The sequence below is a fragment of the Capricornis sumatraensis genome, chromosome 17 (genome assembly GCF_032405125.1).
Source record: "Capricornis sumatraensis isolate serow.1 chromosome 17, serow.2, whole genome shotgun sequence".
NCBI lineage: Eukaryota > Metazoa > Chordata > Mammalia > Artiodactyla > Bovidae > Capricornis > Capricornis sumatraensis.
Genome location: NC_091085.1, coordinates 43,861,277 through 43,887,969, shown reverse-complemented (window position 1 = coordinate 43,887,969; position 26,693 = coordinate 43,861,277). Strand labels below are relative to the sequence as shown.

Here is a 26,693-nt window from a genome sequence, read left to right as displayed (position 1 = left end):
GCTTGTCCTGATGCTACAGATTTCTGAATTGCATAATTTTATTTTTCTTTACAATATACTGAACTACCTTGCCTTCCTTAGCAGCATCAAATCGTCTCTGAAACACAGTAACATATTTTCCCCTTCATAGGGGCCAGATAGCAGTATTCTTGAGAAGATTCTTATGTATTGATATTGCTACGGATCACTATTCAGTCTTTGCCATGTTATCACAAAAATAATACGTTATTCACACTTTATTTTCATTGTTTTGTTATTTTCTGGCTTCACTTTTCCAGCATCAACAATAAATACAGTTTAAATAAAAATCCTATAGAAACATGTTTAATTCTCTTATTCACCCTTGATAGTTTATATACCATTAAAAATATTTCCTGCTGTTGTTACAGATTTCAAGTACTTTTATTTAGCCAAATCCCAGTGTCTTCATATTATGAGAATGTGGGATAGTAGTTGTTAGATTACACTGCCTGTTTAATAAAATAAGTTAGTAAAATAGCAATAATAGGTAGTTCATAGACTTTCAGACTTAGAAAAGAGCATGTGGTTGGACTAATTTCTCTAAATACTGTGGTATATCATGCAGCTGAGATTTTATTTATACCACAATAGGAAGCACACTTGACACCCTAAAATGTCTCTTTAGTATACATACTACTTGTGTACTAAAGAGACAATCAAAGCCCAAAAGACTGAGACAGTAACTTCAATTTTCCCCCTAACTGCCTAAAAGAAAGCAGATAGAAGAGCTGTTCCAGGAAGGGAGATGTCACTGTAGATTAATTATAATGTGAACTAGGTGTAGACAGGGAGGAACTTAGCACATCTCTGTTTGTTAAAATTCCTCTCTATGTTCTATTTTCTCTGCAGGACCCAGCAAACATTTGTTTACCAAACATCTGCTTTTTCATCTCTCTGAAAATTGCCTTCCTCCCCTCAGAAGTCCTCTTTTGTCTTTAGCTGAGGATGGTACTTTCAGTCATTTAAGGTAAGAGTTTCAGTCATTGAGGACAGTACTTAAGGTAAGGGTTTTATTACTTAAGGTGAGGGTTTTGGTTTTCCTGGGTCTCTCCCATTTATATACATTATTAAATTTTGTTTGATTTTCTCCTGCTAATATGCCGCATGACAGCTTGATCCTTAGGCCAGTCAGAGAAGTCTAGAAGGGTAGTGGAACATTGCTTCCTCTCTGACACTATTCTGTTTGGCCCTCTTCCGTCTCTCATCCAACAAAGTACAAATCCACTCATCATGAAGACTCATTCAATTATTACTATCTTCACCACTTCTCTAAGGTGAAGACACTGGGATTTGGCTAAATAAAAGTACTTGAAATCTGTAACAATAGCAGGAAATATTTTTAATGGTATATAAACTATCAAGGGTGAATAAGAGAATTAAATATGTTTCTATAGGATTTTTATTTTAAATGTAGTTATTGTTGACCCTGGAAAAGTGGAGCCAGAAAATAACTCCCCAAGGGGGAGATTATATTTTTAATTCACTTAATATTGTGTGTAAGACTTTCTACGACATTTATCTCCTCCTATCTTAAATGATTTGGTATAACATAATTTAATATAATGTGATTTTTTAATAATATAATATATTATGTTTTCCTGATAAACCATAGTATTCCTGTTATCCTAAGCACACAAAAAAATGCTTGCTAAAGAGTGAAGTTCAATGACAAATACATAGACTTCTTAACTAGTTTGGCATAGATTCAATTATAAATTCAGCCACTTAATTCTTAACTTCTCATGTTTCAGCTTCTTCATATGATCTTCCAGTGATAATGCTGCTTTCTTCTTACATTTGAAAAGTTGTACACACCTTTAAAGGATGAAATGTTTGCTGAGATATCCCATCTTGTATTCTGCTTGCAACTTAAAGTGGAAATACAGCTTAATTAAATCTGAAGCGCATACTAACTTCTTGCCTTAAAGCTTTATAACCTGCAACTCTTTCATATTTATTACTTTGCTAGTATCAAATACTGCATAAAATATGATCAATGTTTAATATAAAATGAATCATGTGATAATTACTATCATTATTTATATGAATGTTTAGAGATTTAAATAATTTTTTCCAATATCAGACAGCTGATGTATGACAGGCATAATTCAAACATGATATTTTTACATGAAACAGTCTATTTCCTGTCATCCTGGAAAAAAATTACATGTGTATATATTTGGAAAGCCCTACATATGTGAATACATATAAAATATTGAAGATAATCTATTTATCTAAAATGCCTTTTAACTTAGATTACTTTATGATTTTCAAATACCAACCAGTTTATTTAATGGTTTTTTTTCCCTTTATTTTTAACACACAGCTCTGAAAACATTCCTTTCTGTTTTTCTGTCCCAGTTTTTTTTTTTTTTTTTTTTTTCCCCCTTTGGAATTATTTTTAAAGAATAATCTGGCATGTAGCTTTTTAAAACAAAAGCAATTTTATAATTTCACATTCAATTTGAAGAAGTCTTCAAACATTTATACATATATCATTCATTCTAAAGTATCTTAACATACATATAAATTTTCATTCTTATGCTAATTTTGTTACCATATATGCAAACTATCTATTAAACAACTTTAGTTTACCTCTAAGGTAAAAGAGTCACTGTGTAAATAATTAAATTGTTTTTGATATGCAGTGACAAACAATGAAGTACTGTTCCTAGTCTAAAATAACCTTGGAAACAGCACTGTGGAATTAATATCTAAACTAGAATCAACAAGAACTGATAGCAAGGGCTACTGAATATTTCTAGCTCTTTATTTTACAATATTAAATCTCTTACCTCTTACATTCTTTTCAATAGAGCCAAACCCTTAAATTTTCTTAGTTGTATCACTTCTCTTAAGTAGCAGCTTGTACTTTGAGATCAAGCAAACACATCATATTGGGTAATGAAACAGGAAAAAGAACAAAGAGGAATTAGAGGACGGATCTTATACTCACGGAATGTTCTATAAAATTCTTCAAGAGCCAGGTGCTTGTCTGAGTTAAAATCATCATATTTCAGTAGATCATACAAAGTACAATCGGAAAGGTCCTTGCCAAGTTCTTCCTGTTTTATCACCTGAAAAGAAAATTAAAATCATGCAATTATATCAGTGTCTTAATGTTTCTATACTCTACACTTGAGCAAAGAACTGAATTTACAGGAAACCTGGGTTTTCAGTTACTGGACATTCATTTTCAAGGGTTTCAATGACATAAAATTATAAATTTGACTTAGTTTATTGTGACACTCATACAGATACTTAGAATTTAGCCTGAAAGTTCTAATACAAAAATCTCCCAGTAGGACCCAGAAAACTTGAACATTAAAGGGGTATTTTTGTATTTTACTCATTTCCTTTGATCCACTTACATTGACTCAAGGAGATACTTTACTTCTACATGAAAATTGCCTCCTAAGTCTCAGTGACCCATGTCAAAATGGAACAGCTCTTTCCCAACAAAAATAGTCAGTAGCTTGTTCCAACTTTCATCTTCCTATTATTTGTGAAAAGTGAAGTTAGATTTTTTTTTCTCTTTTGTCTAGCACCCCAGCTGGAAGTGAAGCCATTTGGGATTCTGAATTAACTCCCTGGATCACAAAGGAGCTATTAAGCAAATTACTGTTTCTAGGAGCCTGTTAGAATTAATGCACCAACTGATGATGGGAATCTACCCAAGCATGGGTGAGAAAAATCACCAAATTGCTTTTCTGCTATGTGCTCTGTTCCATAGACTGTGGCAGTAGCCCTTTTAAGACTCTACTGATTTTGACTATAGCTTGTCTGGTAAAAGGGCTCCCCAAGATTTTTCAAACATTCCCTTTCCCTGGGTAGCTGCATGGCTGTGTCCAACAGTCTTTCATATTTGTCCACAGAGGAAGTGGTTCATATTGCTTGGAGGTTTGCTTCACAGTGTATGTTTTGTTAAAGTTGGTGCAATCAGGAAACACAAGCTCTGAAGTCAGTCAGCTTTGGGTTTAGACCATGCCAAGGCTACTTAATAGCTCTATAATTTCTGGCAAGTCACTCAACCTTTTCTCACTAAGAAATTAATGATAGCAACCTCTCCTTCTCCTGGTTGGTGTGCAGATTATAAATACAAATATACATATATATAAAAACAGTTTTAGTCAAGTACAAAACATATAGTATACACTCAGACATAATCATTTAATGTTAAAAATAATGATTTATATATACAAATATGCTTCTCATTATAAAAATTCACTGGAGTTTTCCACACCAGCTTGTATATGTTATGGTTACATATAGTTTGAAAAATTGAGACTTTGTCATAGCAATGGCAGATTGGTGATAATAATGTCTATTTTAATGAGCTATTTTTATGGAACACCCCAGTGTTAAAAGTTGTCATGCCTGCGTGAGAATGAGCTGCAGAGACAGCTCTGAGGATGGAGATTAGCCTATGCGTCACTAGAAGCTCCTGCCCCTGTCACCTGAGTAGTGACACAAAATGACAGTGTTTGCACTACTAAATATAGTTTTCACAACTTCATGTGCTCTCTATTCTTATTTACTGTATTCAAATTTCATTGGCTAAGCTGGCATTTGCTGCCTTAGAGGGGGAAAATTGTGAGTGGTTTATCTGCTTTCCATATAAATAGATATGGTTGATAGTGAGTGGTAAAGCCCTTGGCTTTAGCACAGTCCAGCTGGAGGGATTAACAAAACTACTTAATGGCTAGAGCTATCTCTCCTATAAGCCTAATGGGAAAACAAATACTGCTTTTCTGTTTAGAAAGCAACCAAGCTCTCAGCCACTCTCCATCTGTTGTTTGTTAGATGATGAGAAAAGGGTTTTCCAAGGTGGCAGAGGGGCAATGTTTTTGATCTTACCTCACTATGCTCTTTCTAAAGACCTGTGGGGCCAGCACCACAGTAATTTTTAGGATGCAGTGACAATAGAATCCGGTCAGATACTTTAATACTATTTTTGCTGGCTTTAATTCATATACTTCTTTGTGAAATGATGGAACAGAAAGTTGGGAGAGAAGCTTTCATCATCGTCTCATATTAATTTCTTTCTTTTTTTTTTTTTCATCATCTCATATTAATTTCTGTTCTAATATTTTATTCAAGGTAAATTGTGTATAAACCAAGAGAACAGATGTCTATCTTTTTTCTTAATACTGACTTTGGCATAAGACTAGCTTGCTTTTGATTTGATCTTGATTTGATCATGATGATACAACTCAAGCTGGATATGCTGTTTTAAGGAATGTGCTTTAGAAAAGTGCATGGTCCTGGCTAGTGAGCTATATATATATATGTATATAACTTTGTTCAATGATATTTGGCCATGCTATGATAGAGGAGTTAAGTGATTCATCCCTTCATAAATCCATTGTTTAATATATATTTTCCTCATTCCATTTCTGTTCAATGAAATAGCCTACTTAAGACATGCTTCCTGATAAGCATGTTTCTCCTTTGTTTCCTGATGGGAGCTTTGGCATGGTCTGAGGTGTTTCAATGTGGGAGTTATTATCTTGTGACCTTTTAACCATCATGGGAAAATTGCTTTAGATATTCTGGGTTCTAATAGCCTTAAAGAGCTGTGTGTTTGACTGTTGAGAAGAAAATATAAAAGAAGATAGGAGCAATAATACATTAAGCACTCTGGCACTGGGAATTCAAACTTGTAGGACACTTATTTCATTTATTGTCTGTCTCTGGTTCTAAAACCTTTCCAGTCTAACCTCTTCAAAATGCATGTGTTACATCTGACATAGAGACTACTGGCAAAGCCAGATTCACTGAACATACTGTCATTTAAAAATATAATTTAATTAGGATAAGTACATTATTTATATGTAATGAAGTGAAGTGAAGTGAAAGTCACTCAGTCATGTCCGAATATTTATGACCCCATTGACTGTAGCCTGCCAGGCTCTTCTGTCCATGGAATTCTCCAGGCAAGAACACTGGAGTGGATAGCTGTCCCTTCTCCAGGGGATCTTCCCACCCAGGGATTTAAACCCAGGGCTCCTGTATTACAGGTGAATTTTTTACCATCTGAGTCACCAGTGAAGCCCTTATATATAATGTTATTGCACAATTAATAGAATATTGTGTAGTATAAATGTAACTTTTATACTCACTGAAAGTGAAAGTCGCTCAGTCAGGCCCGACTCTTTGCATCCCCATGGACTGTATAGTCCATGGAATTCTCCAGGCCAGAATACTGGAGTGGGTAGCCTATTCCTTCTCCAGGGGATCTTCCTGACCCAGGAATCAAACCAGGGTCTCCTGCATTGCAGGCAGAGTTTTACCAACTGAGCTATATACTCACTAGGAAATAAAAATTCATGTAACTTGCATTATTACCATATTCACTTGACTGAAGTGGTCTGGAAATGAAAGTCGCTCAGTCGTGTCCCACTGTTTGTGATCCCATGGACTACAGAGTCCATGAAATTCTCAAGGCCAGAATACTGGAGTGGGAAGCCTCTCCCTTCTCTAGGGGATCTTCCCAACCCAGGGATGAAACCCAGGTCTCCCTCATTGTAGGCAGATTCTTTAATAGCTGAGCCACAAGGGAAGCCCACAGTGGTCTGGAAGCAAACCACAATAACTCTGAGAAATGCTTATAAAATACATAGTATCTCAGATGATCAACAAGAACTGGAAAGAGAAATAGAAAATGCCAGAGGCAGATGTAGAGGGTTGTCTCCTGCTGTGAGATATATGGGTATTAGATTTCTGGGGATAAGGTATGATTTGGAAATCCAAAGTTATATTAACTTCCATGCAAGAGATACAGTGCATGTGATTTTGATGGTATCAAGTCATGCTGATGAGACTATTTGTGTAGGAGGTTGGAGACAGAGGAGTGAAATCTTCCAGTTTTGTTTCTTTTCTTTACTCTCCTTAGTGGAATAGGAGTGAAGGAGGAAACAGAACAGGCTCTATCTATTTGAAAGCAGGACTCCATCTTAGGCTGGACTGTGGACTTTGAGCTATATGCCCAGTATTTATGGAAACGACATACCAACTGGGAAACCAGGCCCCCGGAAGGAAGAGCCCCAGGGCTTTCCATCACCTATAAGAATACCCTAATTATCTGTGTAACCAAATAGAATCATACATTCTATTACACTTATTGGAGAATGACCACAAGTCTATTGATAATTGTCCATTGTTAACTACCTAGGTTTAAGGCATATAAATCAAAGGTTAACTTTGAGTGCATCTTTCTTTTTCCTTTGTTCAGACTAGTTTCAGGGAATTTGGGTGTGGGTTTGGGCAAGTATGCTTAGGGTATATAAGGTTTTCACAAAAACTGGTCAGGGTCCTTGGCTAAGAGGAGACTTTGCCTTGGGCCCGCTGGTGTAATGAACTGCACTCCACCATCTGCATTGTCCTTCTGAGTGAGTTTTGCTTCCCAGAATGCATGACTACAACAGAAGAAATGATGGACTTAAGAGAAATATACTATTCACATTGCCAACTACAAATTGGCACTTGCCATCTGCCTCTATAAGGATTAAAACTTTAGCCTCTGCAGCTGCTGCCTTCCTTTAACACTCCCTTAAATGAGGCACTCTGTGCTCTGGGCAAAACTGGCAGAACAGGTCTTCAGTTAGAGATTATTCAGGAGACTTTATTAGCCCAATCCTTGAATCTCCTCCTATCTAGAAAAATGCTAAAATCCTTCACAGTGATATCCCCACTTCACGAATAGCAGTAATCTTCATGAGACTAGTAGAAACCTTCTGAAAAGCAACCTGTGCTTGATTGCATGTACTCCACCTTCACCAAAATCACATGTACTGTCCCTCCACCTATTTTTCTGGACTAGTTTCTGAGAGCTATCTGAAATGCTGTCTCCCAGTCTATGGTCTTCATTTTGCCCTAAATAAAACTTAACTAATAACTCTCAGGTTGTGCATATTTTTTTTCCACTTGATAATACATTCAAGTAACATGAGCTCTCCTTCATCCTTTGCAAACTATTTTTCTCAAACTAATCATGAACGTGTCAGAATCACAAGGTCTTAGTACTGACTTAGAGCTCAGTGATCCTCTATTTTAAAGAAAACCCATCACATTTATGAAGTTAAGGAGAGGCAGATATATTCACTCCTTTACTTGACAAATGTGTAAATTACATCAAAGCCCAAGGCTCAGAAATAAATATACTCCTGTGGTAACAATACGCATCTCCAGGCATTGCCTTTAAGTTTTTCCCACAGTAATATATAGGTTGGATCTTTTATTACTTGGCTCTCCAGACAGCTTCTTGTACACTTTCTTTCTTTCCTTCTTCCTCTCTCCCTTCCTTCATTTTTATTTCTTTCCTTTCTTTGCAACCAACAAATGTCAAAAATAGAGCTAGGGATTAATTAGTAAGGAAGAAAAATACACTCTGCCATTATGGAGTTAATATTCTAGAAAGGATGAGTGGGGCAAGTTATTAGAAAACTTGGGGAAAAAGATAATTGTAGATTGTCAATCGTGTTAAAAAATAAACAACATAAAAGGACAGAGGATAAATAATTAACATTATAAATAATAGTTGTTTGATCATATATAACTGATGCTACCCTGTGATAAATGCATTTAAAGAAAAGAATCACATGGATATAATCACATCTTCTAAGTTCTCTTTTAGGTTTTATAACATGTCTAGCTAGTTAAAAGACATTTAAAAATCATTAGGGTCAATATTAATTTTTAAAGGCTAGCTGAAATACAACAATATGAAATCATTGGTGGGATGAAAACTATTTTATTTTCAAGGCATTCTGTATGGCTCACTGGGGTTCTCCGAACATGAGTGCCAAAATTTTTAATGTACCTTGACATTCTAAAGGAAATATGCTACAAATAATATGTTTAAAAACTAAATTTTGGTATATACATATGATGGAATATTACTCAGTTGTAAATAAAAGCAAATAATAGCACTTGCGGCAAAATGGATAAATATAGAGATTGCCATACTGAAAGAAGTAAGTCAGACAAAGACAAATGTTATATGATATCACTTATATGAGAAATCTTAAAAAAAAAAAAAGGTACAAACAAATTTATCTACAAAACAGAAATAGAGTTATCAATGTAGAAAACAAACTTATGACTTTACCTGGGCTAAGGGGGTAAAGAGGGACACATTGGAAGATTTAGTTTAACATATACTCATTACTAGAGCTTCCCTGCTAGGTCAGTCAGTAATGAAATTGCCTTCAATGCAAAGGACCTGGATTCAATCCCTGGGTCGGGAAGATCCCTGTAGAAGGAAATGGCAATCCACTCCAGTATTCTTGCCTGGAAAATCCCAAGGACAGAAGAACCTCGTGAGCTACAGTCCATGGGGTCACAAGAGTCAGACATAACTTAGTGCCTAAACCACCACCACCACCATATACATTACTAGGGCATCCTAGTTGGCACTAGTGGCAAAGAACCTGCCTGGCCAATGAGAAAGACATGGGTTCGGTCCCTGGGTTGGGAAGATCCTCTAGAGGAGGGCATGGCAACCCACTCCAATATTCTTGCACGGAGAACTTCATGGAGAGAGGAGCCTGGCAGGCTGCAGTCCATGGGGTTGCACAGAGTTGGACACGACTGAAGCGACTTAGCACATATGCATACACATTCAGTTCAGTTCAGTTCAGTCGCTCAGTCATGTCCAACTCTTTGTGACCCCATGAATCGCAGCACACCAGGCCCTGTCCATCACGAACTCCCGGAGTTCACTCAGACTCACGTCCATTGAGTCAGTGATGCCATGCAGCCATCTCATCCTCGGTCGTCCCCTTCTCCTCCTGCCTCCAATCCCTCCCAGCATCAGAGTCTTTTCCACATTACCATATATAAAATAGATAACTAATAAGGATCTACTGTATAGCACAGGGAACTCTACTCAATGCTCCATAAAAACCTAAATGGGGAAAAATTACATACATATATAGATATATAACTGAATCATTTTGCTTTATGGCAGGAACTAACACAGTGTTATAAGTCAAGTATACACCAATAAAAATTCAAACAAACAAGCAAAATAACATTTTTTAAATTGCTAAAAATTTTCATTGTGGTTGAGGACAGACTGCTGTGGACATTCATAAAGGTCAAAACATGCTGTGATAAAAATTAAACATGGTGTTAAGTTTTTAAAAAAAGCAGTACATTTTAGCTTTTGAGTTATTTGTAGGAACAGCCTTAAAGAAAAACAAAATAGTATTTGAAACTAGTTACTATGGTTTCCAGATACAGTTGAAAGTATTGCTTTTTAAATTGTAGCAGTGAGCTGCCCCTAAACCAAAAATTATAGGCCTTACTTTTCTCTGTTAAATGCTAACCATTGTCGTTATTATTGTTACAAAACCCTTAGCTCTTGAAAGGTAATTCCCAGTTCTACTAGGATCTACCTACTGGCATTGCCAATGCTGTTCTGATTCCTGGTTTCTGGTGCCTTATTTTGTATACCTGACAGGTTCATGGGATTTTAAAATCTTGAATAGGATTAATTACCATGGCATTCCCAGAGAGTCCCCGCTTATCCCCTTCTCTATCCACAGGAGTGCTTATTTGTTTGCAAATAAAAAGTGCTTATTTGTTTGTTTAGTTTGTTCCCACTAAAATAGTGTTTTGTCTATGAGGCAAAACAATTCCTACCAATCTCATTGTAAATAAATATGTTGACTAGCCACCAGAACCTTTCAAAAAAAATTTTAAATTTGTAATAGGCTTAACAACTCTCAAAATAAAGATTAACTCAAAATAAAGATTAACTATGTAACAGTTCTAATAAGTTTAAAAGAAAATGAATATGTACTAAGTCTGTAAAGACATCAGCATCATGCCCATCCTGTTAGCTAAAAATATCTAGTGTTATTTATTCCTTTTTTATTTAATTTTGCAAATGTATTCACACATAGTAGTCATTGAATAAATGGTTTTTTAAGCCAAATATATATATAGCATAATAATCTAAATCCTGAGAACAAGTAGTTCTTCTCATTATTTTAATAAATAGTTAACATGTGTGCACATTAGGGAAATATTTCATTCTAATAGGTATTCTTAATGTGAATCAGCTTATTAAGATGACAGAATCTAAATGAAGAAAAAAGCTAAATCAATATACTCAATACAGCTGCTTATTTAAATTCAATCACAAAGGAATAATCTGGCTTACTTAAATTTCATGGCTGGTTATTTTATGAAATGGGGAGAAGGCTGAGGGACATATTTTCCAAGCTGTTAGCACCATTTGCCTTTAAGAGCACTGTGTTGGCTGTTCTTAAATTAAACCAGGAGAATTTTAGGCTGAGAAGGCTCTAATTCCTTGGTGCAAAGGTAATCCAGCCAACACCTAAGCCTGTAAATGCTTCAGGTTATGAAATCAAAACCTATCACAAACCAATCAACAAACACCTAACTATGCTTTAATCTGTAGCCAATCAGGACCTTCCTTACTTTGTTTCCATCTTCTCTTTATAAAAGCTTTCCTGGCTCCCCTCCACAGAGGGCTTCTAACTACTTCTGGTTTGGCACTGGCAGATTTGAGTGGATTTTTGCTCAAACAAGCTCTTAACATTTTAATGTTAAGTATTAACAATTAACCTTCAGTTTCTCTTTCAACACTGCTAACAAATTCAAGGGTGCCATTCTGTTGAGTGAAGTCTGCCTATGTATCTTCTCATCTTATCCTGAGGAACAAATAGTTGGGATCATGATGCAAGAAGTTGTTCTTTCTCTAAGGGACACTTTATTCACCCTGGTTTACCTCTGTGACCCTGTGAAATTCATCTTCTCATATTGCTTGTTTTCCAATCTACAACAATCTCCTTTCCTTTCCAACTCAAACGCATCATAGTACCCTCTGGAAATCCTGTTCTGATCAGAAAACTTTCTTTGCCTTATGTTTCTTATGAAAACATATTCTTCACCACATTGACTTTAAGAAAATCTGACTACTCCTTAGTAAAACCATTTGTCTAATATGTATAGCAATTGAAAGTTAATTTTTCTCTCATATCTATTCTACCTCAATGGATGGAAGATAGTCAATAGCTAAATGGTTCTCTATTGGCACATCTGGATTATTTCTTTTTTCCCAAGTGAGTTTTCTTTCATTAAACATCGATAGGTAGGTAGATAGATAGATAGAAGATGAACAGGTGGATGGAGGGATGATAGAAACTATCCCTTTGAATGTCAGGTCATTCAGCTAGGTAATTCTTTCTTACTTTGCCCCCATTTTTCACCAATGTATTTACCTCTTGATTCACAATGTTTCTGTCCACCTAAACTCTTTATCAATGTCCCTAGCAACTTAAAAATGCATATGAATAAGCCACCGGAAAGATTTCTGTGATTCATTTCATAACTACTGATTATTAATCTTTTCTCTTCTGAAGACCTTTTCTTACATGTCAGCCTTCCAAGAGGAATGTGATCATATCTTAGGTTACTTCATCCTGAAATCTTTAATTCAAGCATTGCAGGTCTCTTTTAGGAATAACAAATGTCCTTAAACCCATAAATGCATTACTATGTCTCCAAATACCTGATCACACTTGTCACATACACAATACCAAGGGAAAAACCTTCTTTGTGTTTCAAATAAAGATACTTTATATTTGTTAAAGCTTTTGCAATGAGTTCTTATCCTATGATACATGCAAATTTAGAGCATATTGCTACAATATGACAATATGATATTGCTACAAAAAGACAACTGTTACTGAAGCAAACATTAATAAACATCAGATTTCAGAGAGCACTGAATTCTTTTTGTTGAAGACAGTTTAAGAGAAGGAACAGAGACAAATGATAGAGATGAACCTCAGACACTTGTCTAGATTTATACAGTGGAACTGAGAACAACAAACAAGTGAGGTTTCACACCTCATGAGCCTGATCTTCAGAAAGAGCCAAAACATTTGATTTTGCTTTAGTACACAGAACTAAAGTGAAACAGAAGAGTGAAAGTTGACTTAAAACTCAATATTCAGAAAATTAAGATCATGGCATCTGGTTCCATCACTTCATGGCAAATAAATGGGGAAACAATGGAAACAGTGACAGACTTTTTTGGGGGGGAGGGGCCTCCAAAATCACTGTAGATGGTGACTGCAGCCATGAAATAAAAGAATGCTTACTCCTTGAAAGAAAAGTTATGACCAACCTAGACAGCTTAATAAAAAGCAGAGCCATTACTTTGCCAACAAAGTCCATCTAGTCAAAGCTATGGTTTTTCCAGTGGTCATGCATGGATGTGAAAGTTGGAATATAAAGAAAGGTGAGCACTGAAAAACTGATGCTTTTGAACTGTGGTGTTGCAGAAGACTCTTGAGAGTCCTTTGGACTGCAAGGAGATCCAACCAGTCCATCCTAAAGGAAATCAATCCTGAATATTCATTGGAAGGACTGATGCTGAAGGTGAAATTCCAATACTTTGGCTACCTGATGCAAAGAACTGACTCATTGGAAAAGACCCTGATTCTGGGAATGATTGAAAGTGGGAGGAGAAGGAGACGACAGAGGATGAGATGGTGGGCTGACATCATCGACTGAATGGACATGAGTTTGAGTAAGTTCCAGGAGTTGGTGATGGACAGGGAAGCCTGGTATGCTACAGTCCATGAAGTCGCAAAGAGTCAGACATGACTGAGCAACAGAACTGGACTGAACATAAAACTGGCTACTGGTCAAGACCATTCAGTTCTACAACCTCATTCTGAATAGGATTCAGGCAATCTAGCATAGATTCAAGAAAGATATTAGGGCCGCTCAGAACAAAATAAACTAAAAGTGCCCATTTGTTTTTAGTCGCTAGGTCATGTCCAGCTCTTTTGTGGCTGCAAGGATTATAGCCCACCAGATTCCTCTGTCCATGAAATTTCCCAGGCAAGAATACTGGGGTGGGTTGCCATTACATTCTCCAAGGGATCTTCCCAACCCCAGAATCAAACCCATGTCCCCTCCATTGGCAGGCAGATTCTTTACCACTGAGCCACTAGAGAATCCCCAAATGCCCATTTACCTGTTGTTAATAAAGGGAGGTGATACATATTAAAGCAAAAGTTCTCAAAAAAACACTTCAAATGTGATTGACATACTACCTTTGTCATACAGTAATTAAGACACATATATGGGAGATAAGACAATGATGCTCTGTTCTATTTCTCTAAAAGAGCAAATTTGATCAAAACCCCAATCTCCCCTATCATCTAACCCCACATACTTTGAGGAGACAAAAGTCCTTGTCATGGGGTGTAAATAGATCTGATACCCACTTGAGAAAAGAGAGAGATATGAGATTTCACCTCTCTCTGAGGGGTATAAAAAATCAAGGCAGAAGACTGAGCATAGGAATTTCATGTAGCTAGGCTCAGGGACTGAAATTTATTTCCCCAGAGGAAGGAATGTGCTAGATATTGGTTTTTGATGTTGACATTGTTATATTCTGTAACTTGCCATTAGTTAGTTTTTTTTTTTTTTTTCCCCTAAAGAGGCAGATAGATGTTGGCAACTACTGATTGTGATGTCTTTTGGTTATACACATATAGCGGGAGAATCTAAATAAAACAGACCATATTGTTTGACATGATAAGAAATTTGAAGCCCCAGGGAAAGTTAAATAATTGAAACTGAGAAACAGACTTGGGTCCTGCATCTGTGGTGTAGGGAATGCAATGGACACTCTGGACAGAGCACAAGGAAAGAAAAAGTGTACAAAGTGCCTCTTCTAAATTGGATTTCAATATGCAATTTTTGAAATATGTGGTATAATCTCATCTTCTACCACCCTTACACATCTTCAATCATTCAACCAATACACATTGCTTTTTGCAAATGTATTGTGTGTGTGTGTGTGTTTGTGTGTGTGTGTTTAGCTAAAAGAGAAGTGCAAAGGAGCTGACAGACATCTGGATCATAGTAATAGTATTTACAGTATTATTACAATCGCTACTACTATTTTCATTAGTTACTATACTAACTGAGGATCTACATATTTTTAAAATATTTAAATTGCACAGTATAGTCAAGTAAAGCATATTATTTATTTAATAACATATCTAAGGGTGCCTTGCTGAAAATATTGCTGTCTATTATTTCTTACAACTTGCTATTATGGACAAGAAAAAATTGCACAAAAATAGATATTTCGTAGTTTGACAAGTAGAGATATTTTGCTACAACATGTACCAGCATCTTGAAATATATATTTGATATTTATTTAAAGTTTAGGTCAATTTAACATTATATCTGTAAACATGGGACACTATACACTCTGGGGAAAATGCTCAATATCACAGTGGTTGCAAAATGATGACATGTACTTGTCTCTAGGCTAGCACACAGGATTTAACAACATTCATGCTAGCTACATGAGGCAAGTATGTGAGTACCTCAAATGAGATGAGCAGAATAAAATATATAAAATAAGATAAAGTAAATTATGACATAAAATAAAATGAAATTTCTTTTAAAAATACTGCAATTCATTTTTTCCTAATTTCTTGGAATAACTAACTTATTTTCATTCCCTTTCAAGAAACATTTTTCATTGTAAAAGTTGGCATTAAAATGTTCATGTACCCCCATGTTCATCACAGAATTGTTTATAATAGCCAGGACATGGAAGCAACCTAGATGTCCATCAGCAGATAAATGGATAAGAAAGCTGTGGTACATATACACAATGGAGTATTACTCAGCCATTAAAAAGAATACATTTGAATCAGTTCTAATGAGATGCATGAAACTGGAGCCAAAGATGTCCATCAGCAGATAAATGGATAAGAAAGCTGTGGTACATATACACAATGGAGTATTACTCAGCCATTAAAAAGAATACATTTGAATCAGTTCTAATGAGGTGGATGAAACTGGAGCCAATTATACAGAGTGAAGTAAGCCAGAAAGAAAAACACCAATGTAGTATACTAACACATATATATGGAATTTAGAAAGATGGTAACGATAACCCTGTATGCAAGACAGCAAAAGAGACACAGATGTATAGAACAGTCTTATGGACTCTGAGGGAGAGGGAGAGGGTGGGATGATTTGGGAGAATGGAATTGAAATATGTATAATATTATATAAGAAACGAATCACAGTCTAGGTTCGATGCAGGATACAGGATGCTTGGGGCTGGTGCACTGGGATGATCCAGAGGGATGGTATGGGGAGGGAGGTGGGAGGGGGGTTCAGGATTGGGAACACGTGTGTACCAGTGGTGGATTCATGTTGATGTATGGCAAAACCAATACAATATTGTAAAGTAAAAAATAATAATAATAATAATTAATAAATTTAAAAAATGTTTGTATATTTAATAATGTGGATATAGATTTCTGGGTTATGATGGCTGATTTGTTCTCACCTATCAAGCAAATGTAAACATTAAAAATGCACAGGATGACCTGGATGGAAACATTGATCAGTTGTTCATCCACTAACTCAAGCATGTGTGCCCTCTTTATTTCCATTATCATCTACCGTATCCACAGCAAAGTCGGATTTGAAATATAATTATAACTAATGATTCCACCATGTTGTTTCTATTGTGTGAGTTATGTTTCTTAGAAGGCTACATTTCCAAAATAATATTAATATCACATACAATTTACATATTGTCTTATTATCTTTCCCAATATGTAGACAAGGCAATTGGGACACACAGAGCTTGAATCACTTGCCAAAAAATGCACGGTGTCAAGTAAAGGAGATGAAATTTGATCCCAAATTCTATAATTAAAGTTCTTAATCACTACACTATGATAATAAAAATGATAATTTTTTAAAGAAATCCTAGGACTTCATCAGTACAGACCATGCACTCCTTTGCTACTTAAAATATCCTCCTATGATCTTTTAAATGTATATCCCATCATAACATTTACTGACTTCTGTTATTACCTGTTTTAACTCTTCCAGACCTTCAATTGTTAAGGACAAATCTATCCATGTTCTCACATCAATTTTTATCAATTTCATAAAACATGATTCTTTTGAAAGTATATAGTCTCAATTTTGATAAATTTGAATTTATAGTTGGATATTTTCAAAATACAGAAACCAGACTCAGATACTAAGCATGTGGTAACAAGTATTCATGTCAAGCTAGAGCAGTGAAGAGTTGGATCAAATGAGACCTAGGTCTATACCTTATCATCTGACACTAGCAAGTACTTTCTTATTATTACCAGTTGCTGTGATTTTATGGGTCTTACCCCCTTCAGCTATTGTTTTTTATTATCTTCTCTCAAATGGAAAGAACTTTAGTTTCTAATTTCCTGCAAAAGAAGCTTTGTGGTTGTGGAAGACATTCAGTCACGTCTGACTCTTTGAGACCCCATGGGACAGTAGCCTGCCAGGTGCCTCTGACCATGGGATTTCCCAGTCAACAATACTGGAGTGGGTTGCCATTTCCTTCTCCAGGGGATCTTCCCAACCCAAGGATTGAAACTGGGCCTCCTGCATTGTAGGCAGATTCTTTACCGTCTGAGCCACCAGGGAAATCCAAGAGAAGCTTTAGAAGATTTTATATATACATATATATATATATATATATATATATATATATATACACATATATAAATATATATATTCATTATTTGGAGTAAGAACAGAACATGTGTAGCAAGCATTAATGCTGCATTTATAAAACCTTAAAGTCAAATCATGTTCTTTAATTTTTACTTGCAGTGTCTTAGAGTTGTATATTACATTCCTATTAAACATCGTTTGTAAAGTATTAACAGAACCATTAAGATCTTTTCCCTTTTTACTCCTTTAATTTAAATCTTTTTGAAACTTGATATTAAATGATGATGTTACGTGTTTCCAAGTTGATTTTTAAAGTCATATATATCATTGACTTTCATATTATAATACTTGAAATACAAGTTTTTCTAAAGCACCTGTAACCTAAAGAGACAAGTCAAAAACAGTATTTGTGCTGTAACTAGCTAGAAATGTGTTATATCCTTTCCACAGTGGCTGTTAGTTGATTGCTGATGGATGAGATGATGCCATTTCCACTCTATAAAGCTGAAGGAAGGACTGACTTATGTGGGATGTGTGCAGAGGAGTCAGTAGATATTACCTTCTGAGATCCTTCTTTGTGTGTACCTCATGTTTGACCAATGTATAAGTGGGATTCTAATGATCATTTCTGCATGGTAACTTTCAGATGAATTGGGAGGGCACTTTTCAGATGTAAATTAAGTCTGAATCAAAATAATAGTAATAATAATAATAATAAAAACTAAACTCTGTACCAGATGACTTTATTATGGATTGATATGTGCCCTCCCCAAAGATATGTTAAAGCCTTAACCTGAGGACATCAGAATGTAAATTTTTTTTGGAAATAGAGTAATTTTCATGTATTTTGATGATGTTAGATGAAGTCTTGCTGGAGCGAGCAGGGAGGACCCTTAACCCAATATGACTGGTATCCTTTGAAGAAGAGACAAGATGATGTGAAGACAGTACACAGAGAGTAGCTATGTGACTGTAGAGGCAGAGACTAAGCCAAGGAATACCTGGTGCTGCCTGAGGCCAAAGAAGGGAAGAAAAGACTCCTCCAAGAAGCTTCTAAGGGGGGATGGCCTTGCCAACACCTGAATCTCAGATACTGAGCCTCCAGAACTGAGAGAGAGGTTGTCTGAGCCACAAAGTTTGCTGAACTACGTTACTGCTACTGTAGGAAATTAATATTAACTTGGATGTAGTAGAAACTTAAAACAGCTACTAGTGAGTGCTTTCAATACCATTTTCCAGTGATGATCAGTTTTTCCATTGGGCTCAGATGTGGATCTTATAATAGCTAGATTTGGTCAAATTATGTGTTACATCCAACCAGTGGTTACAGTGGTACATACACATTAATAGAGAGTAAAAATATTATAAAATAAAAAAGGAAGACTCAAAACCAAAAACACTACATTTGAATATGTCAGGCACACAAGATCAAGGTGACATGTTTCAGTTATTATTCACTTAATTGAATTGCCTAGTCATCTCTGATTATTATCAGAAGTTTAAATTTCTAAAGAATTTCATTTGTGAAAAATAAATTATGAGTTATATACCAACATAGCTATCTGAATGAAAAGTTTACTATTTTTACCCTAAAATTCAAAGTTTCATTCTTTGAATTCCAGTGCCTAGGACTTATAACTGTTCTATAAGTATAAGCTGGATTAAAGAAGATAATGAAAGTGATATATATTTTAATTAACTGAAATAGACAAGTCAATTGGCTCAGAAGGTCACTTTGATAACGACTCCTCTAAGTTACACTATCCCAAAGCTTGAATGCTTGCAAAATAAAACTGATATTCCACATTGTTGATTTTTTTAAATAAGCCATTAAATTAACTATGAAATATGAATGGCATGATGTTGTGAAAATACATAATTGAATTTTTAAAAATTATTTTTACTGTTAAGCACAGAAGCAAAATCTACCTAAGATCCAACATAGGAATTATCAGGCAGTCAGCAGCATTCCTCAGAGCTAGTACTAATTTCCTAGTCATACTGGATTGGCTTCTCTCCCTTTCTCCCTCAAAACCTATCTGTATGTTTACAGCAAAATCTTATGTTCCTTATTTTACATTTCCACCACTATCAACAACCAGTTTAGGTTCTTAAATGTGGGTATTTCACTTTCTTTCAGAGTAGTTTATCAGTCTCAGTAACACACACATAAAAATATGTCCATTTTTTTCACAAATATAATTGCTCACTTAAAAAAATTTGTGTATTAAAATATTCACTTAATAAATTTTATGTATGTATCATTTTGGTGACAATTTTCAAAGACATGAAGTTTAATAATATAGACATAACATTAAAACTGGATTTAATATAGTTGATTTTTGATGATTGAAAAAGTACTAATAGATCAATAATTTAGCACTTTCTTAAATCACTTATTTACATTATGTTATAGATGTATTCAATTGCTTTTCAATAATGTCCTTGAATATTAGCTAAGCAAGCTCCCATAAGAAAATTAAGAAAATTACAAAAGCTCCAGAACATGTCTGGTGGTATTTTATAAATTCTATAAATAGAGAACTGGCAATTCCTTTTGGCATTTAAGGTATAGAAATCTGTCAAAAGTAGATGCCTCTTTTAAATTGTGTAACATCATATAAGGCTCTTGTATGATGTTACTTGAAATTAACAAATTACATTTGTTACTTGAAATTCATACTGCTGAAAAAGTAGTCAAATATTTCTCTTAAAATATTTTATGCCTACAGTCAAACAATATGAATTAAATATTTTTATCAATATGGTACAAACACACAAATATAAATATATTGAATATATTATACTTAAATAAGCTTGTTAATCATTAATCATACCTGAGTTAGTTCATTAATATCTACAAGTCCATTACTGTCGGCATCAAAATATTTAAACATTTGATCCACCAGCAACTTCTTCCGAAATACGTCATCACCATTAGGGTTTTCATTGTCTTGTGTGATGTATTTTTGATTTTGTAAATCTAAAAGCATACTTTTCATCTTGCTGTATTCAATGGCCTTGCAGTTATCTCCTGTAATGAAAGAACTAAGTTATTTTCAAAGCAATATTATTAAAAGGGAATCATTTATTTTATTAATGCTCAAAGTTGATACCTAGCAGATAGCATATTTTGTATTTATGCTTCTACTTTGCATACTACACAAGGAGAAAAGAATGGACCATTAACATGAGTGGATAAAAATTTTAATTGTTATCAAATTTAAAAACACAATATGTACTATGTGTTTCCTCAATGCCAAAGTCATCTGTTCTATAATGGACACAGAAAAAAAGATAACTTCAACTGGCTCCAAGGCTTAAATACATTATCTTAGTTTAACTCCTCATTATACATGATTAGAGTGATAATTTCAGAGATTTTGAATATGAAGTTTACGGAGAGGAAATGACTTACCCAAGTGTAAGCTTAGATTGTATTGCATTTTGAACTTAAGCTCATGTCTAGTTCCAAACTAGTATAGCAAGTTTCTAATTGGAAGTGCATCTTTTTTATATATTTAGATTTATTTTGAAGAATTTTGTGTGTATGTACTTACAATTTTTTTTTAAATTTTTAATCATGCTAAACTCATATTTGCTTTCTTCTGAAAGTCTGTTTTTCTGATATTTATCTATCTCTCCTTTAAGAGCACTTGGTGAATAATATGATCTATGTTTGCATTTTGTATCTTGAAGTTTTAACCTTGCAAATATCATTTCCACAACTAAAATATGAGCTTATTGAAGTAATAATGCATTACAGAATTCAATATCTTCCATAAAATAGCCCAAATACTGGGGACTTCACACTCAATGAAAGTAGTTGTTGGCACATATCTTCAAAAATAACAGCAATTATTCTATCTTGGGCTTGCCAGTTGATGTTAGTGGTAAAGAAGCTGCCTACCAATGCTGGAGACATAAGAGACCCAGGTTTGATCCCTTCAGCAGGAAGATCCCATGGCTGGAAGAGCCTGGCAGGCCATGGTCCATAGGGTTGCAAAGAGTTGAACATGACTGAAGGGACAGCACTCACACACACACACTACTCTTTTGACTTAATTAGTTTACAAAAATTTTTCTTACAAAAATATGCATGCTGCTGTCTTCATAAATAACACATTGAAATGAATGTATGTTGATAATAAATGTGATATAAAATATTGACATACAGTCTATAAAATAATAATGTAATTTATCAATGAAAAAGCAGGTATTATTATATTAGCTAAGAACTTTTACAATATATCTTTAAAGAAAAAAACTTAACTTTATAATTGTGGTTCATTTTGACAATTAGGCTGTGGCAGAATCTACAATTTTAAAGATTTCTAAAGATTTAAAAATATATATCTGAGAAGCAGGGGATTGAAGAACAATATTTGAATTCTCATTCTCTTCCCAGACAAGATGGAAAACAACCTTTCAGAGAGATGCGATCTTATTTTTCAAAGACATTGAAATGACTTCTGTTGTTCAGCAATTTTAGTGTTTAACAATCCTGTCAATAACTTCTTTTCTACAGCAAGATGTAAACTTTGTGCCACGGATTAAGTCAATTTTGCATCATTTTAGTCTCAGTAAGGAATGGTAATTAGAATAGTTTTCATAAAAACACAGAAATCACTGACAAAAGAGAAAAGTAATCAAGTACAGAGGGGCAGGTAGCAATTTTGGTGTCTGTGAAAGCTGCCTAAGAGGGGCCTTCAAGTATACGTGCCCATGTGTGTGTCAGGAAGAGAGGGAAAGTGATCAAAGAAGGGAAAAGGAGAATAAACCATTCCAAAGCCCTCCCTGGATTTCTGTATTTGACTGTGGGCCTTCCTATCATTTCATTTGACTGATGGGAAGAAGGATGGAGTTTGGGGAGCTCCCCTGGGTCCATTGTTATAAGCAGATAAGAACATGGGAAATAGAATTTAAATGCCGAACACTTTTTAGTTAATATTTGAAATTTGGGGTTTTGTTGTTGTTGTTTAGTTGCTATTGAGGAGATATAATTTGGGGTTGTTACATTCTAATTTTGACCAAATCAAGGAATACAATCATCATGTTCTTCATGAATGCTTCCATTTCCCAAATTGTAAATACCCTAGTAAAACCAGGGATTAAGATGTTTGTTGACAATCCAAAGCTAACAAAAATAAAAGGATTACAATTAAGGCATTGATATTACACTGAAATGTACAATGGAAAATGAAAGTGTTAGTCACTCAGTCACGTCTGACTCTTTGTGACCCATGGACTGTAGCCCACTGGGTTCCTCTGTCCAGGTGAAAATACTGGAGTGGGTTGACATTCCCTTCTCTAGGGGATCTTCCCAAACCAGGGATCGAACCCGAGTCTCCTGCATGTACAATAAACAACCATATAATTATGGAAAATTTTATAGAATTTAGATATTTTAGGTAACCTCTGTCACAGGTCTTTGTTAGTAATAGAAACATCTATTATGAATAATAGATTACATGTAATGCAGACCTTCTATGTGCTAGGAACTTTATATATATGTAATCAGTTAACTCTCATAACAATCCAACATGAAGGACCTTATAATTAGCACAATTTTACAGATGAACAAAAATTAAACACAGAGAGATTAAGTAACTTGTTCAAAGTTACAAAGCCAGAGAGGAGCTCAGTGACTTTTACACCCAGGCAATATCTTATTGTTTCTAGCCTTTATTCTCTACTTTTTTCATCTTCAGAACTGAATTTTAAAATGAACTCACACACGGTTTCAACAAATTTGTCAAAGGATTATTTGAAAAATGAAAGGCAAATATAACAATAAACTTCAGGCAAAATTACTGCTTAAATTACAGGTAGAGAAAAAAAGAACTTTCAAAGGGAGAGAGAGAGAGAGAGAGAGAGAGAGAGAGAGAGAGAGAAAAGGAGTACCTGAGAAATAGCAGGGAAACTATAAGAAAGTACTGAAAAAGAAGAAAAAGGGAAAAGAACTTTTCAAGAAAGAGGATGTGATGACATGATAAACATTTCAGAGTTTTTTTTTTTTTTTTTTTTAAAGGAATAAAACATGCCCATTAGATTACTTGGAGATAGCGTGTAACTTTGAAGGAACATTTTAATGAATAAGTGAAAAATTCCTATTATAATGGGCTAAAAGGAGTAAGGCAAAATAATGATTTGAAAATATTAAATGTTGGTTTTCAGTCACCCAGTCATGTCTAACTCTTTATGATCCCATGGACTGCAACAAGCCAGACCTCCCTGTCGCTCAGCACTCCCCAAAGTTTGCCAAGTTCATGTCCATTGCATGGGCGATGCTATCCAGCCATGTCATCCTCTAAGGCCCTTTTTTCCTTCTGCCCTCAATCTTTCCCAGCATCAGGGACTTTTGGTATTAAATCTTTACCACTTTTTTAATGAGTATCAATGTGAAAAAAATAAGTAGCATTACTAATGAAGCAGAAGTTATTTAGAAACAAACAACAATGTATATTAACATATCATGGCTTCATTCAAGAATAACTTCAGGAAGGAAGCTAGCACGTTGATTTGTTTGTTTTGGTGAGTCCTTTCTCAATTCTTAACCAACCAGTGGTGTTAGGTTGGTATAATGAAGGAAAAGAAATGCTCTTCTGGAGTTACTTTCTGCTGCCAGAGACCAGTAAGAGATCTCCTCTGCTGTCCCTGTTCTAGACACTAAGGACAAGATCAATGAGGTCCCCAACTGGTGGTGCCTATACCTCATCTTCCTTCCTGTGAATGCAGTGATGCCAGGGCTGTGCTGACTCTGGACTGAGTCATTCTAGGGCAGTTAAAATCCATCTGGCCTTGTGGGGCAAAGAAAGAGGTGGAATCTCTGACTTTCCCCCCCTTTTTTTTCTCATTTAAACACTAGATTCATAATTTTACTCCAATTAAATTATTTTGTGAGCAAAAACATGATTGATAACACCACATGCCCCAAACATGCATATTAATCCTATATTATCATTATGTGCACAAGTTTTCATATGCTTTGATTTTTTTGTAAGTTAATTTTTACTGGAGTGTAGTTGATTTACAATGTTGTGTTATTAATAGCACCTGCTGTAAAGCAAAGCAAATCAATTTTATATATACATATATACCCTCTTTTTTTAGATTATTTTCCCATGTTTCAAATTGTTTCCCATGTAAGTCATACTGAGTATTGAGTAGAGTTTCCTATGCTATACAATAGTTCCTAATTGGTTATCTATTATGTAAATAGTAGTGTGTATATGTCAATCCCAATCTCACAATTTATCCTTCCCCCCACTTTCCCCTTGGTAGACAAAAGTTGTTTGCTTGTTTGTTTTTTTTTTCCTACATCTGTGAATTTATGCTTTAAAATAGGTTCAGTTATACCATTTATTTTAGATTCCACATATAAGCTATATTACATGATATTTGTCTTTTGCTTCCCCATGTCCCTGTGGAACCAAGGATAGTTATATATTATATATCTGATAGTACAGCCATCAGTTTTGAGTACATGATAAGTGCTCAAAGTTACAGATTCTACTAATTATGCTTAATGTTAGTTTTTCAAAAGTTGTAATTTGTTCTTAACTCTTTGAAGTTACCCTTTTATCCTTCCTCCCCATCTATCAGAAAAACATACTAATTACTTTCAACATAAAAATATTGAAATCTAAGTATATAATAATATTGTTTGCCTCTTTTTAGCATTTCTAGTTTGAAATTGATTAATTTAACTCTAATAAAAGCTGAAATCTTAGAAATTAAATAAGAAGATATTAAATATTTTATTATAGTATCAATTCTACTCGTATTAGATTGCATGCTGGAATTGTATTTTTATCAATCTATTAAATAATTGCTAATAACAACTTTTAAAGCTTTTTAATATGTAAACATATTTAAATTTATATAAAATGTTTCTCAGAAAAGTACTTTGCATTTATGACATAAGGAAAGTATCAAAACTTTAATATGGTGATTTAATATGCATCCATGAATCAAATTCAACATGGAAAACTATTATACTTAAATGAATTGTAAATTGTTAAACTGTGTGTTTGATGGAATTAAAATTATCTTGGTTAAAAGTAGTCTGAACAAAATAAAAACAAAACAAAACAAAACAAAACAATCTTTAACCTAAATGGAGCTTCCATAAAATGTGGAAAAATAAAGGTGTAAATTGTTTTGTATCACATAAACTTTACTGAAATGTTCTTATCTAAAATGTTTACAGTTAAACATAAGATTAATATAAAGCTATTATGCTTCAAATGCTAATCTAATTCTGGAAATTTACTAATGCGAATATACTTATATATACCACTTCACAACTTTGTACCTTTAAAGGGCCATGATTTTCTCATAGAGAAGAAATTTTTAAAAACAACCTACTTTCTTTTTCAGAGCAGTTTTATATTCAAGGAGAAACTGAGCAGAGAGTACAGATTTTTTCGTATACCCTCTGGTCCTCCATGTGTGCAGACTCTGTCACTATCAACATTCCCACAGGAGGAGAAAAATGATGACAATACAATGATGTATCTTTAACCCAAAAAAGTCCGTAGTTTATATTAGAGTTCATTAAGTACATAGGGTACTTGGTGTTGTATATTCCATGGGTTTTGACAAATGTATAATGACATGCGTGCATATCTATCATACAGAATAGTTTCACTGCCTTAAAGAGCCTCTGTGCTCTGCCTGTCCATCTCTCCATCCTCCTTAACCTCTGACAAACACTGATGTTTTTAATTGTTTTAAAAATTCTGCCTTTTTCAGACTGTCATTTAGTTGGAATCACACATAACCCTAACCCTGGCCCAATTCAATATGTAGCCTTCTCAGACTGGCTTCTGAGAAGCAAATACATTCAAGGTTCCTCTGTCATGGCTTGTTAGCTCTTTTTTTTTTTTTTTTAATCGCTGAATACACTGTCTGGATGTACCACAGTATATTTATTCATTTACCTACTGAAGGACATCTTGTTACTTTCAATTTTTGGTACTTTTGAATGAAACTGCTGTAAACATCCCTGTCTAGAGTAAGTTAACTCTACTTTCCCTGGGTAAAGTTAAGTTTTCATATCCTTAGGTTGGATCCTAAGGAGCATGATTAGTTTGTTTTGAAAAAAAAGAAAGAAAAGAAAATTGCCACAT

At 34.6% G+C, this 26,693-nt stretch overlaps 1 protein-coding gene across 3 annotated transcripts in view; it reads right to left on the bottom strand.

The window, feature by feature from the left end:
• FSTL5 (follistatin like 5) overlaps positions 1 to 26,693 on the bottom strand; it is an 839,965-nt gene that overhangs the window by 420,893 nt on the left and 392,379 nt on the right. For all 3 annotated transcript variants that reach the window (XM_068990059.1, XM_068990060.1, XM_068990061.1), the window contains exons 4-5: positions 20,397 to 20,593; positions 2,978 to 3,098 (exon numbers count right to left, since the gene is read on the bottom strand). In XM_068990059.1, coding sequence (XP_068846160.1) covers positions 2,978 to 3,098; positions 20,397 to 20,593 — 318 coding nt within the window. The remainder of the gene's footprint in view (positions 1 to 2,977; positions 3,099 to 20,396; positions 20,594 to 26,693) is intronic.